At 39.5% G+C, this 14299-nt stretch overlaps 1 protein-coding gene across 1 annotated transcript in view; it reads right to left on the bottom strand.

Annotated features, from left to right (window-relative positions):
• Eif3a (eukaryotic translation initiation factor 3 subunit A) overlaps positions 1-13722 on the bottom strand; it is a 29156-nt gene extending 15434 nt beyond the window's left edge. The window contains exons 1-7 of the mRNA XM_021151410.2: positions 13503-13722; positions 5692-5882; positions 5415-5551; positions 4881-5044; positions 2886-3085; positions 1427-1635; positions 11-182 (exon numbers count right to left, since the gene is read on the bottom strand). Of these exons, the coding sequence (XP_021007069.1) occupies positions 11-182; positions 1427-1635; positions 2886-3085; positions 4881-5044; positions 5415-5551; positions 5692-5882; positions 13503-13551 (1122 nt within the window). The 5' untranslated portion in view covers positions 13552-13722. The remainder of the gene's footprint in view (positions 1-10; positions 183-1426; positions 1636-2885; positions 3086-4880; positions 5045-5414; positions 5552-5691; positions 5883-13502) is intronic.
• Between the last annotated feature and the right edge of the window lie 577 nt (positions 13723-14299).

A 14299-nucleotide genomic window follows, 5' to 3' on the forward strand; every position in this document is an offset into this window, starting at 1 on the left:
TTATACTAACCATATCATTAATTAGGCCGATTCGTGTGGGTGGGGCTTGAAGACCTAGCAATGTGGCAAGGCGTCGCTGCTTCTCAACTATAATACCATCCATATCCAAAAGTCGTGCAATATCAGTTCGCTCAGGAGTAATAGGAATGGAAAGAGTCGCCAAAAGGACTCTAGTAGACATTCTGTGGTGAACAAAATTTTGTTTGTTGAGACCATAAATGTGCTTCTCTTTAATTACTTATGTATACCAGATTATATATAGCATATCATGAAAACTGAACTTGGAGGAAATGAAGCCTTACAGACTCAATCTCATCAACACTGAATGTGGCCCAACAGCAGTAAAGAAACACTTCCTTACCAAAATAACTAACTAAAGGTATCTTTAGAAACTAAGAAAATAGACTTTAAGTAAACACAATTATGACAGAGAATAGAAAGGGAGAGAAAAAGCTAAATTTTCATTTCCCTGAAACACAAAAAGTCAGTACTATAGAATGCTAAGCAGCACAAGTTTCAGTGCCCAGGAGTAAATGTCTCAACAGTATTAAAGCATTTGTGGAAAGTTGTTTCATGCCTAGCTCCCAAATAGTCCCCATTTTATGATTCATATTATAAAAAAAATTGGGGGATGGGAGGGCAGGTAGTGGTGGTGCACACCTTTCGTCCCAGCACTCAGGAGGCAGAGGCAGGCAGATCTCTGTGAGTTTTAAGACCAACCTCCTGATCTATAGATCAGGTTCTAGGATAGCCAAGGCTACAGAGAACCATCTCAAAAAGCAAAAACCAAAATAAAACAAATAAAAACACAAAATATGAACTATTTTACCAAGGTACCAAAAAATTTATTTTTACCGTTTCCCAGGCTAGTGATATAAATTGTAGTTTTCTTTAAAAAATTATGCACCATCATCAATGAATGAATGAGCCACAGTTCTTAGCCATGTAATATTGAGTAAACAGAACCTCTCCCACCCACCCAGTATACTACACTGTTAATAGAAGCTAAGTGTAACACATTACATAACATTTTTTCAACTAACAGTGGGTTTACCAGGATATAACCCTACCACATTAATGTTTTATAACTAGGAAGGAAAAAAACTTAATGGAACTAATTACCCAAATATCCAACTTTCTCTAAGAATAGAATCCCATGTTAAGCTACCTCTATGAGTACATAATCTTCTCATTTGGGTTTCTGGTAGCATTTTTTCAGGGGGCAGGAAGGATAGAAGATGGCCCAATTCTCCAATGGAGACACTTGGTAGAGACAACTAGAGTCTTCCTGGCCCCTAAAGAGTAGAGTCTAGGAATAGTGATAAACATCCTACTAAGCCATAGCAGGATTTGGTCAATTTAAAATGTCTTAGACCATACTACCATTTAGTTTAACCTCACTACCATCCAACTGTAACATTCTTACCTTTGCATCTCTTCTTGTGTAAGATTCTTCCTCATTTCTCTAGACAGATGATAAAGACGATGAAGTGTAGATGCATGGAACAAAGCATTTCCAGATTTCCAAAACACTGTTGAAACTTTGTTATAATAATTTGCCATCAACTGAGGCTTAGGTGGTTTTTTAGACAAGGAAAATAGTCCATGAATATCTTCCACAGCTTTGAAGGCTTCCTAAAATTTTAGAAATTAAACAAATCACTTTATTTAAAAACCAAATGCAAATCTCTTTCGAAACGTAAAGATTATAAATAATAACACAAATCAAAAATGCCCAACATGGCTTTTATTTCTAAAATGTCGGATGAGAGATCGTAATAATTATAAAAATGCTATATTGAAATATTTATAAACAATTTAGATAATAGTGTAACTATAGCACAGTAAGAAACTATTTGCTTATTAGCATACTACTTGGGACAATTAGACACAATAGAATACAGGTGATATAAAGGAGTAAGGGGAAATTGTGGTCATGAAATAAATGAAAGAATAAATAATAAAAAAAAAGAATCCAGATCTGTGAGTGATGGCCCAATGGATGAACATTTCTTTAAGCTTATCCATTTTTCCTAATAATGTTTGCTTGTCCTCTACAAGTAATTTAAGATGGGTGTCCCTATAAAAAAGAAAAACAAGACTATGGATAAGAACAGAAAAATTAAACCAATTTTCACTTGGCCCATTAATTGACTTTATATTAAATATAAAAGCCTTTAAGTTATAAAACAACAAAATGTTGAGGGACTATCCTAAGGAGGAAGGAGCTTTTCAGTATCACTGCTATCTCTAAAATGCAGCTTACATGATGTATGTACGATGCTCAAGCAGCACTTCTCCAGACACAGAAAAGGACATGTGTGGTTTAAACACAGAGAAAAGGACGTGTGTGGTTTAAACATAGAAAAGGACATGTGTGCGGTTTAAATTTTTGATCACCAACAAATGTTTCATCAGATTAAACACAAAACTGTAAGGAAACTGCTAGTTGTCTTTAGATGTAATCAGCGGCGTTGCACATGCCCTGGGTTTGGTACCCAGCACAGAAAGGCATGCATACGCACAAACCAAACCTCCCATACCAAAACCAAACAAAATGGGGTGGGAGGGCAAAAGCACCTCCGTCTTTGCAATGTTCCCCCATATGTCTATCATCAAACTCACCAGCAGTACATAGAAAGGTACTAGTCATAGAACATTGTATCAGTCATAATGGAGGTTTTTTTTTTTCATAAGATCATTACATGATTTGGTCCCCATCTTGCAAGCAATTAAGAACTGAAATATGAACTTCCTGTTTAGAGATCTTCTTGCTCTATCAAACAATCTTAAATTCTCAGGTTACTTCCTGAAATTAACCAGTAATACTAGTACTTAAGAGGAGAAAAGCAGTGATGTGATACTAAGCTAATAGTTAAACTTGCCTGCCATAATTCCATGCTGATAGCACTGTCCAACTGAACAAGTCTGGTTTCCAAATGCATGGACTGGCTCTCTGGATTATTAAGATTAATTGCTGTGCTTTGGTTATGGTGGCGCTGAATCTGGGATAAGTGCATTCGCAAGTTGTCACATAGCTTGCGGAACTCAGCCTTCCGAGTATACTGGAGGCAGAATTTGAAAGCTGTAAGCATAATTGTCAAACAAGAATTAGATATTTTTTTGTCAACTTAAATATCTGAGTAAGTTTTATCTGTCACATATTAAGATAAACTTTAACAAAATTAACTAAACTCACCATTAACTCCCTCCATGTACTACCTATGACACAACTCTGAATACAAAGCAAACCAAGACATGGTCATCAGTTCTAGCCCAAAATAAATTCTAGTAATTTACAAATAGGAGATGAATGGAATCTAAATGTAGAAAAGACTGGAGAGATCTGCCTACTCCAGAGGACCCAGGTTAGATTCTCAGCACCCACTGTAATTCTAGTTCCAGGCTCCCCAGTGTCATCTCTGGCCTCTGCAGGCACCAGGCATGCACATGGTACACAGACATACTCACAGTCAAAACACCCTCACACAAAAAATTAAATTAATTCAAAACAAACTTAGAACTCACCTTTAAAGACCTAAAGAACAAAAACTTGTAGGCTGGAATACAAAGAACCTACATAATGTACAAATAGTATTTCTAACTCAAAAAATCTAAAACAAGCAATTTGATTTAACCTCAACTCAGTATTTTTATCAACTCAGAAAAGGCCCAAGTTTGCTTGAGGACATGAATATTCACATATGGCATACACATAGAGGTTCCAATATTCCTACTAAAACAGTCTTAGTTGAAAGTACCAACACATAAAGAAATTATGAGCCAGGTGTGATGTGTGCCTGTAATCCTCAGTACCCGAGAGACAGGGTTAAAGATTAAGACCAACCAAGCCTAAACTACACAGGAAAACAAGACAGAAAGACAAAAGAAATAAATTAAGAGAGTAATCATCTCTTAAGACTGGCAATGCAAGCTGTAAGTATAAAAAACAGGGAGGAAAAAAAAGTCAAGTCACTCAGTTACAAATCTATTTTCACTGGAGCAAAGAATGCTATCAGGAATACTAACTATTCTTACAGGGTCCTGAATTCAATTCCCAGCAACCACATGGGGGCTCACAACCATCTGAAAATGAGACCTGATGCCCTCTTCTGGTGTGTCGGAGGACAGCTACAATGTAGTCATATACCTCAAATAAGTAAATCTTTAAAAAAAAAAAAAAATGCTGTCAATCTAGTCCTTTAGAGATAAGTGTATGCTGAGAGGCAACAGAGTAGGAAGTGATAGAAGTACTACTATGTAAGAACAAAAAGGAAAAAAACAAATACAGTGGGCATATTGGTGCTTGCCTTTAATCCCAACACCCAAAAAGCAGAAAGAGACAGATTTTTGAGATCAAGGCCACCCTGGTCTAAAGTGAATGCCAGGATAGCGAGGACTTACAGAGAAGCATGTCTTCCCCTAAAATAAATCCAAGTATGTAAGGCTATCCAAAAAATGGAGAGGTAAGAGATTGGGGATGAGGGGAGCATGCAATACATGTGACATGGAACCAAGAAGAAGGAATATCTGGTATTTTGGTGGGGAGACAGGGCCAACATAGAGAAAGCAAGGAGTTGACAATAAAGGGTGGGGGGTGATGATCAGGAATGAATTAAATATCATAATGGACCCTACTACTCTGTGCTAACTTTAAAAGCAGAAAAGGGTTTCAAAAGTCAGAAGAATTTCATATGGAAAATATTAACTGTAAAGACAAATATCTTCTTCAGCTACTTATCTAATAAATGTCAATCTCATTTTACTAAGGATAAAACTAGTTCTATTTTTAAATAGTATAGAGAACTGAAAGTTACTCTACAAAATTCTAAAGTCAACTTTTCAAATCAGTTTATTTATATTTTACACTGTCATTTTACCTTGTTGGGCGATATCATGGTAAAGGCGCTCTACTCTAGAATTGTTTCGAAGAAGGTCCAAACACTGCCTGTATGATTCCCACAGGAACTTGACCCAGGGAGTCAGTAGCAATCTGTCAGTACGATCCTGAGTATCTTCCCCACTTACTGCACTTAAGAGAACACTACAAAGAAAAATGCATTGAAAACTATTTTAGATCATTTCCTACTTTGCTGTGATCAGAAATTCCAAACCAACAATGACCACATACAGAATCTCATATACACTATCAAGCTGTCCCTTATCATCTGTACCAAAATTCTTAATCTACATAATAATTGTCTAAATTTTAATGCATGTTCCACCCCAAGGAATAAATTTTAAATATTGCTTACATGGTTCCTGAAGTACATAAACTTTAGATAGACTTTAAAGATAAGCAGTTTTTCCCCCCAGAATCATCTACCTTCAAAGGGGGCAAGGGACAAGTGCACTATGAACAGAAACATTGTGCTAACTATAAAAGTATTTACTAAGGGTTTAAACTCACATACCTCTCAGGAGTCTGAATATTATCCAGATCTTCTATATCTAACACCATTTGTTGGGACTCTTCTTTAGCAGCTTCTGTTTTTTCCTCTGCTAATTTCAAATATGCCCTAACAACATCTTCTAAAGATTTAATGTTTACCTACAAGAAGGATAATGAATTTATTTTTCTCCAATAAACAAAAAAAGAAAAGAAAAAGGTAAGAAGCAAATCTTGATACATAATTTAAAAGGTAAATTCCTCTGAAAGTACTAAAAGCACTTGAAAAACAAACTCTGTACCTGCTGGCATATGTTCTTATATTGATATAACCCTTCCTTAGCCAAGTGGCTCTTACGAAGATCCACACACAGTTCCAAGTATTTCAGCATAATTGGCTCGTGTATCTTCTGCCATGTTCTGTGCTTCTTACTTTTCATTACATCATAAAGAACATCCAGGGCAGGCTGCTTTTTGCCAACCTCGAGAAATTCTGGGGAAAAAAAGAAAAACGAATTAAAATCAGCTGTACAGTCTATATAAAAATCTAAATGACCGACCAAGGAAAATGGCTCAATCAATAGGTAAAGGTCCTTGCTGCCACGCCTGATCCTGAGTTTTATCTCTGAAACCCACATTAGCAGGAGAACCCACTCTTAAAAATTGTCCCCTGGCTTCCATATGCACACAGAAGATTGTGCACGCCCCGTCACTTCCACAAATAAGTTAATGTAAAAGAACTTTTAAAAATCTCTGCGTCTTTACTGTTGGCTTTAATTTTCTGACTAGTTCCTAACTTTTTTCAATGTATAATGATGACCTGAAAATATTGTGTTTATGTAGAGGGACTCAGTGATTTTAAAATTCCAGAAACTGAAATCATGGATGGGAGAATCTCCCATAGTAAATAAAAGTTGAAGTATGACTGCAGCACTCTGTAGCTGATTAAAATTTCTGATATATTATTTTATGATAAAAGTAGATTGTCTTCACTATCTACTTTAAGACTAGTTGACTACATTTAAATGTATTTATTTCAGAAACTTGCATTTCATCCATTTTCAAGGAATTTAGTGAAGTGTTACAAGTGTTACAACTGTATAGTAAGTGCTCCAACTTTGTCAGTTGGTATGTCTAACATAGGTATTTTCTTACCTATGTTTCCATAAAAAATTTACAACCATCTACAAAATAGCTTGCTAAGATTTTGTTTGAATATAGCTGTGAGTTTGAAGCTGTGAGAGTCCATCCACCCCTAGCATGTAAATAGTCACATATAGACATACCAAAAAAAAGACAAACTAAAAAAAAGGCGGGGGGTGTTCCTGAGGCTTGAGAAGATGGCTCAATTATCCAAGTCCTTTGCGCCCACAATCAAGCAGCTTAACTGCCTGCTAACTTTCGGCTCCAGGGGGATACAATGCCTTTTCCTGGTCTCTTTCAACATTTCACACAGCATGCATGCATGCATGCACACCCCTTTTCTTTTGAGTGGAGGGGTCAAACCAGGGTCTCTTCATGTAGCACAACACAAAAATAAACTTTTAAAAGGGAGCTTCTGAACTTAGCATCACATACACCTTTAATCCTAGCACTCCAGAAGCAGAAGCAGGTATATCTCTAAGTTTGGAACCAACCCCATCTACAGAGACTTGGGAGAACTAGAGCAACACATAAAGAAAGGAAAAAGTTCATGGTGAAGTATGGTAAAAAGTTTTTTTAAAACCTGTCTTTTTAAAGACTTACTAATTTTATCTTATGTGCATGTATTTTGTGCTCCATGAGTGTTGGACCCTTGGAACTAAGAGTTACAGAACTATAGTCCTAAAGAGTAGCAAGTATTTTTAACTACTGAACCATGTACCTAGCCCCAGAAATATATTTTTTAAATTAACTTTGCTGGTTGGTGAGTGGCACATGCCTTCAGTCCTAGCACTTGGGAGGCATAGGCAAATGTATCTCTTAGTTCAAAACCAGCCTGGTCTAAAAAATGACTTTCACTCATTCATGAAGGTGGGTGGAAGCTGTCTCACCCCTCTTTCTAGGATGCACTCTATATGTGACTGTGACTTTCAAGGGTTTGCCATTTGCTGATTTGGGGAAGGGGATAATTTCTAACCTCTTTCATTGATAAATGAAAAATACTGTATCTTTGAAATACGCCAAATGGATTGAGTTCCTAATTAAAAAAAGTTTTTTTGCCTGTCAGTCATTTTCTTATATGCTTAGCACAGATTCACAACTCACTGTGTAGTGTTCCTAGATTCAGCTGAAGACCTGGTACATACGGTTCCTTATGGGATGGTGTTAGGAAACATCATTACGGATGATTGCAATCTCCTTTCAGGTGATGAGGTCACAGGCCTGCTTTATTAAGAAGCTATGAGCGTGTGGTGGGGAGCACACTTTTAAGCAACATGGGGACCAGTCAGGGCTGTCCCCTTTCTTCTTCCACACCTATGAGGAACCTTTGAACAACTGGCTGAAGCTCTCTCAAGAAAAATATCAAGAGCCTCATGATTCTTTCTAAGTGTTAATAGAGACTTTATCAGATTATTTTGTTTGTAGGTTCCAGTTTTTAAAAATGTTTAGGTAATCTGCTTCCCCAGTCCTGATCTTGTGAATTTGTTAGTGCTGAAACGATGCTTTCTTGTGTCTCAACTCTTTGTGTATGAATTCTTTTCAGATGTATTAAACAAACAAAACCCTTCAAAAAAAAGTTTCAGAATAACCAGGGCTACACAAACAGTGACTTGATGGAAAAAGAAAGCTAGTACTTTTCAAACAATTATCAAGAGAAATACTGATTAAGATTCAGTGGTCTAGAGCCAGGCGTGGTGGCGCACGCCTTTAGTCCCAGCACTCGGGAGGCAGAGGTAGGTGGATTTCTGAGTTGAGGCCAGCCTGGTCTACAAAGTGAGTGCCAGGACAGCCAGGGCTACACAGAGAAACCCTGTCTCAAAAAACCAAAAGATTCAGTGGTCTAAATGTTTTAAGTGTCCTCCAAAACTGTGGATTGACACATACTTCCTAACTAAATACCACTAGGAGTTGGCCTTTAAAAAGGTGACTGGATCAAAGGGTTCTACCTCTAAATACAACAAGTAGCTTCTGTACTAGATATCTGATAGCTTCCTGTTTGTTCTCTCTTATCAGGCAAGGGAACATTATTAATCTCCTCCGGACGAGACAGTAACAAACCAGCCAGCTCTCACTAGATACTGAACCTGCTACCTTATCATGGATTTTTTTGAAGCCATCAGAAATAAGAGAAATATATTCTTGGTTTTGGTAAAGTACTCAGGATGTGATATCTTGCTACAATAACACAAGTAGATTAAAATAAAGGACTCTACAAAATTGAGAGTACTTCTCAATGAAGACAATGAACTAAAGGTGATGTGGTATATGGATAGGATCCTAAAGCATAACAGGGAAAGCAGGGAAACTGATACACAGTAAATAGGCAAGTCTGTGAGTTGGAGGCTGACCAGATCTACTTAGTGAGTTCCAGAGCTACAAAGTTAAGATCCTACCTCTACAAAAAAATAAAAAATAAATGAATAAATAATTGTTCAGTTGATGACTCCTTACTTGTAAAAGACATAACAGAGTTTATACATTCATTTATAGAAACAACTGGATATGGTGAAAACAGTATATCCTTGAATGATTCTGTGAAACTGAAAATTGTCCTATAAAATATAAATTAAGGTTTTTAAAAAAATAAAAGCCGGGCGTGGTGGCACACGCCTTTAATCCCAGCACTTGGGAGGCAGAGGCAGGCGGATTTCTGAGTTCGAGGCCAGCCTGGTCTACAAAGTGAGTTCCAGGACAGCCAGAGCTATACAGAGAAACCCTGTCTCGAAAAACCAAAAAAAAAAAAAAATAAAAAATAAAGACTACAGAACAAAGTAACTTTCGACTTTATGAGCTTGAATGAAATCATTGTTGTGTGGGTCGGGGAGATGGCCAGCAGTTAAGAGCACTGACTGCTCTTCCAGAGGTCCTGAGTTCAATTCAATGGTATCTGATGCCCTCTTCTGGTGTGTCTGAAGACAGCTACAGTGTACACATACAAATAAAATAAAAATTCTTTTAAAAAAAAAGGGAAAAAAAGAAAACATTGTGTGTAATAACCAGATTTCCAAATCTAGCTGCCATATGTAGCACCTTTCAAATCAGTCAAAAGAAGAGACTCTAGATTAAAGATGTTTATCTTATATTTTTGTCCTTTTGCCCCTTTGTACAAATAGTAGAAAATATTTAATCTAGTCAACTGGTTAGATTCACTTTTAAATTTAGTAATTAAGTCAAGAGTGGTAGTTTATGCCTGTAATCTTAGCAATTCCCAGCAATGATGTAGTGCTCACAACCACCTCTTCTGTAAGTCTTGAGATAGCTAAAGTGTACTCATATGCATAAAATCAATCTTAAAAAAAAAAAGAATATTGGAGCCAGAGGTAGTGGCCTACCCCTTTAATTCAGCAGGGAGGCTCAGGCAGGCAAACCTAAGTGTGAGGTCAGCCAGCCTGGTCTACACAATAAAACCCTGTCTCCACCATCCCCTTAACAATAATTTTGAACAATTCTCTTTTTTTCCCCCTAGATAAACCTGAATTGAGTGGAGAAGCTCTAGTTTAAAACAAGCATGTTAAAAACGTTGGGTTGAATTCCAGCACCATTTCTTTTTTTTAAATTAACAGAATTGAGGCTGGAGAGGTGGTCCAAGAGCACTTTATTCCTCTTTCAGAGGACCCAAGCTCTGCCTCCAGTACCCACATTGTGGCTCACCACCATCCCAGGACTCTGATACCCTCTCTCTTTCTGATCTCTGTAGACATCAGACATACATGGTGCATAAACACACACACACAAGCAAAACACTCATACACATAAAAGGCCTATAAAAGTTTATTATTTAAAAGCTTACTAGATCTACAGGTTTAATGACTCTGGTTTCAGGAATGGTGCTTCCCAGTTCTTCCAGTGAAACAATATTGCTTCAATTCTCCCATATACTAAGTTTATACCTGAACAAATCACATACCAAACTAACCAAAAACCATAGCGCACCAAACATACCATACTAAACATCTTTACAAAATATCCTAACTCATCATATTTATCAACAATGGTTTGTCCTCCAGTGCTGTAATTTTTAAATGGGCATGAGATTTCTTTATTTTAAAAAAGTACTATTTTTTTTTTTACTTTATGTGTATGAGTTTTTTGCTTACATGTACCACACATGCATGCCTTTGGATGTCAGAAGAGAATGGATCCCCTTTTAACTGGAGTTAAGTTGGTTTTAAGCCACTGTGTGTGCTGGCAATCAAGTTTTTGCCCACAAAGTGTGATTTCTTACTGTCACTTTTAAATTCTTGCTTAGAAGCTTGATGTGGTTGAATGACTGAAGCAGTAAGATCAAATTTGAGAACCTGGGCTACCTAATAAGGCTCTGCCTCAAAAAAAAAAAAAAAAAAGCACAAAAGTAAATAAACCTTTAATGACAGATTTAAGAGTTGTTTTCTTAACAATGGGCCAAAGTCCAAGCCCAAAAATCTAGCTTTGAAAGTTTCCAATAAGCTAAAAGAAGCTCACTTGAATATCAAACATTTGCTTGGTGTGATGGAGCGTGCCTTTAACTTCAGCATTTGGAAGGCACACAGATCACTGTGAGTTTAGGGCACAGCTGGGGCAGGGACAACACACACCTTAACCCCACCCCACCCCACCCCCCGAAGAAAAATATGAGGGAAAATATAGACAATAGACTGAAATTGGAACAAACTCTTCATGACTGTGAGTCCTTACTCTTAACTTACAACTGAGACTTGAAATTACCTAATTAATTGTGTGAGAAGGCTTCTGCAGCTAGAAAGAATTATTTCAACCCTTAGATGATTTCGAGATTAAGATCTATAAACTGAAATCCAGAATTATATGTATTATTAGAAAAACAGCACTCTGTGTTTCTCCTGAGTATATGACTGAAACCATGTATCTACCAATAAAGGTTTATATCAATCCTTCAGTTTTCACTAATTCCTTCAACAGATTAAGTATCTAAGCTATATTGTTACTACTCAGTTGTGGGGTTTCATAACATTTTTCCTTTTAAGGCAGGAGTTGTAGAGTGTGAGTTTAAAAGGCTTTGACACTTTTCCATCCCCAAATTACCAATTAGAATGGCTTGAAGGTCTATTTTATTTATTAAGATAATGCAATAGATTAGCTCTAAATATCCCTGGGGCTACAAAATGCTACAGATAAAACATTTAGGTAAACCTTTCTTAAAAGTGAAAACCCATTTTATCATCTACTTGTTCTACAAACAGTGCCGCACGTGTGAGATAGACAATCTGCTCCTGTCAAGTCCCTCGGAAGCTAAGGCATCTCTACTTGCTACTTGGGAAATGGGGCTGCAGCAAGAAGTCAATACGGCCTTAGGGAAAAAGCACCAACAAGACCCAAGTTAGCCAGCCACACAGTACCACAAAGTCCTAGCCTACTTTGCTGATACTCTCCCCAGCTTACTCATCATTAATCAAGTCAACTTAGAAACTGTGAAAAGAAATTTAGAACACATTATGTAACCTTTCTACTTTAAAACGTTATTGGGATATTAACCAAGTTCACATGAAGATTCCAAACAGGAGAAAGATAAGGTCAGCATGTTACTATGTATGTATGTAGGCCAAAGACTTGTTGTGCTTTAGCTAGACTACTGTGGGGAAAAGTAACTGCTAAATGTTACAACTTAAACATATATTAATAGCTATACCTAGTAAGTCTATCCAATTCCATTTTCTACAGCACAATGTAATTCTAAGTTTCAAAACATCAAAAGTCCTAAATTAGCTACAGTTTTATTTTGTATAATAGATTAGTACTAGAGGTATTGGGTGACCCACAGTGCATTATTATTCTATTCCAGACTGCTTCCTAACCACAAAAAATATTAAAGTATGTAACCAACACATCGTCATTCCTGAAAATTATCAGCAGTATTCTTTTATAAGTTTTGAGTCAAATGGCCTTTTCACAAAATCAAACTTCCACTTCTAACAAGCTTGCCAAACAAAAACCTGCAACATACATGGTTTATCTGTTTGGACTGGAAGGGTTGAAAAGGGCACAGATACTGAATTATCAAGTTTTATTTTAAAAAATAAAAAGCAATTTTTAAAGGTCATATCAGATATGTGCACACGAGTTTTCCACGACACAATGTCAGGGATCGGGGCAAGTCTTTCCTGCAAGCACCAGGCTTAATTAAGCACACGTATGGAAATAGAAATAGCACTCAGTGGCTCTGCGGTGGAGGAAAAACAAAAAAAAACAAAAAGCTGATCTGGATATCAAGAGGCCTTGGTCTTAAGTTTTCTGACACTCCCAAGTGACCTTGGGGAAATCACTCTTTCTAGGGCTTGTCTGGGGAGATGATTTTTAAATCCCTAAAGAATACTAACTTTACTGGATTCAAAATACTTTCGAAATGACCCTCATCATTTCGGGGGGGGGGGGGGGAACACCACAGGAAACAAGTTAATGGAGCAGAAGCCTGAAGTGCAAACTAGTAGTGAGGGAAGTAGACCCTGACCCTGAAGGCCTCCGCGTGGGATCAGGAACCAGACGTGCCCGAGAGGTGGAGTGAAGGTAGACTAGCCGGCTCCCGACCCCGGCGGGAGGTGGAGCCGAGGTTCTCGCGTGCATTGTCCCCGGGAGGGAGCCATGTTTCCTCCTCCCGGCACTCCCAGATGGCGGCAGGGAGCGCCGGGCTTCCCAAGCAGCCTGCGGGTTTGAAAAGCCAGCAGGAGGCGATCGTAGCGAAGGATCGCAAGACCCGAGAGTCCTGACCCGCTGGGCCGTGGCCCTGCGACGCAAGCCTCGGGCGGCAGCCACTCAACACACACCGGAGCGACGGTTCCTGATCCGCGCCTTCCGCCGCGGCCCGCTTGAGTAGGGAGGCCGTGCGCAGACGCGGCCCGGTGGCGGCGGCCGTGACCACTGGCCTCCACAGCCCGGGCTGCGGGACAGCAGGCGGTGGCCCTCGAAACTCCCAGGCCTCGGGCCGGCCCTGCGCGGCGCGACCCGCTGCCTTACTCACCGTTGGCGCGCTTGAGGGCATTTTCCGGCCTCTGGAAATAGGCCGGCATCTTGGCGGTACGCTCAGTTCACCCGGCGTCAGCGAACTCCCTAGTGGCCTGGACCGGGAGAGAAGGCGGAGGGGAACTAGCGCGAGCTTCCACGCGCCTCGCCAGCAGTCGCCCGCGCCCAGCCGGCCAGAGACGGAAAGGAAGGAGCCACGTGATTCCCTCGCGGCGGCAGCGCCGCCGCCCGAGCCCCGGATGTAGGAGGCGGGCCTTTGCGCATGTTCCGCCTTTCTCCGCGCGCAGGCGCGCTGGCGGCTCGAGCGCGGGCTGACGTGGCGCTGGGTGCCGACCAGCGCAAGTTGTGGTGTTCTTTGGTTGCGGGAGGGAACCTTCGGGACCGTTTTCTCCGACCACCTCTGCCCCCCGCGGACACAGAGTGGGAAAGGGAAATTTGCGGTCTGATATGCGACGAGAAAAGGCAGTGTCTACACAGTCATAGCCAAAATGACGTGCGCGGAAGCAGGCCGCGTTAAGGTCGCCTCTGCCGGGACCTCTCCGGGAAAGGTTGAAAATACTGAACGGAAGTGCTGACCCCGAATCGCTGGCCAGTGGTGCTCATCGCTAAGAAATAGGTCACCAGTCACTTGATTGACAAGGAAGGGGAGGAAACAAACGAATAATAAACAGAGTTATTTGGTATCCTAGTAGGGTTAGTGTCCCAAGGATTCCCCCAAGAAGGGGAGTAGAAGCAGAGCCACCTCCTATGAGTAGAAGACCCAGGAACCTGGCTTGTTTGTTTGAAAATACGCGA

The sequence above is a fragment of the Mus caroli genome, chromosome 19, assembly GCF_900094665.2.
Source record: "Mus caroli chromosome 19, CAROLI_EIJ_v1.1, whole genome shotgun sequence".
In the NCBI taxonomy this organism is placed as follows: Eukaryota; Metazoa; Chordata; class Mammalia; order Rodentia; family Muridae; genus Mus; species Mus caroli.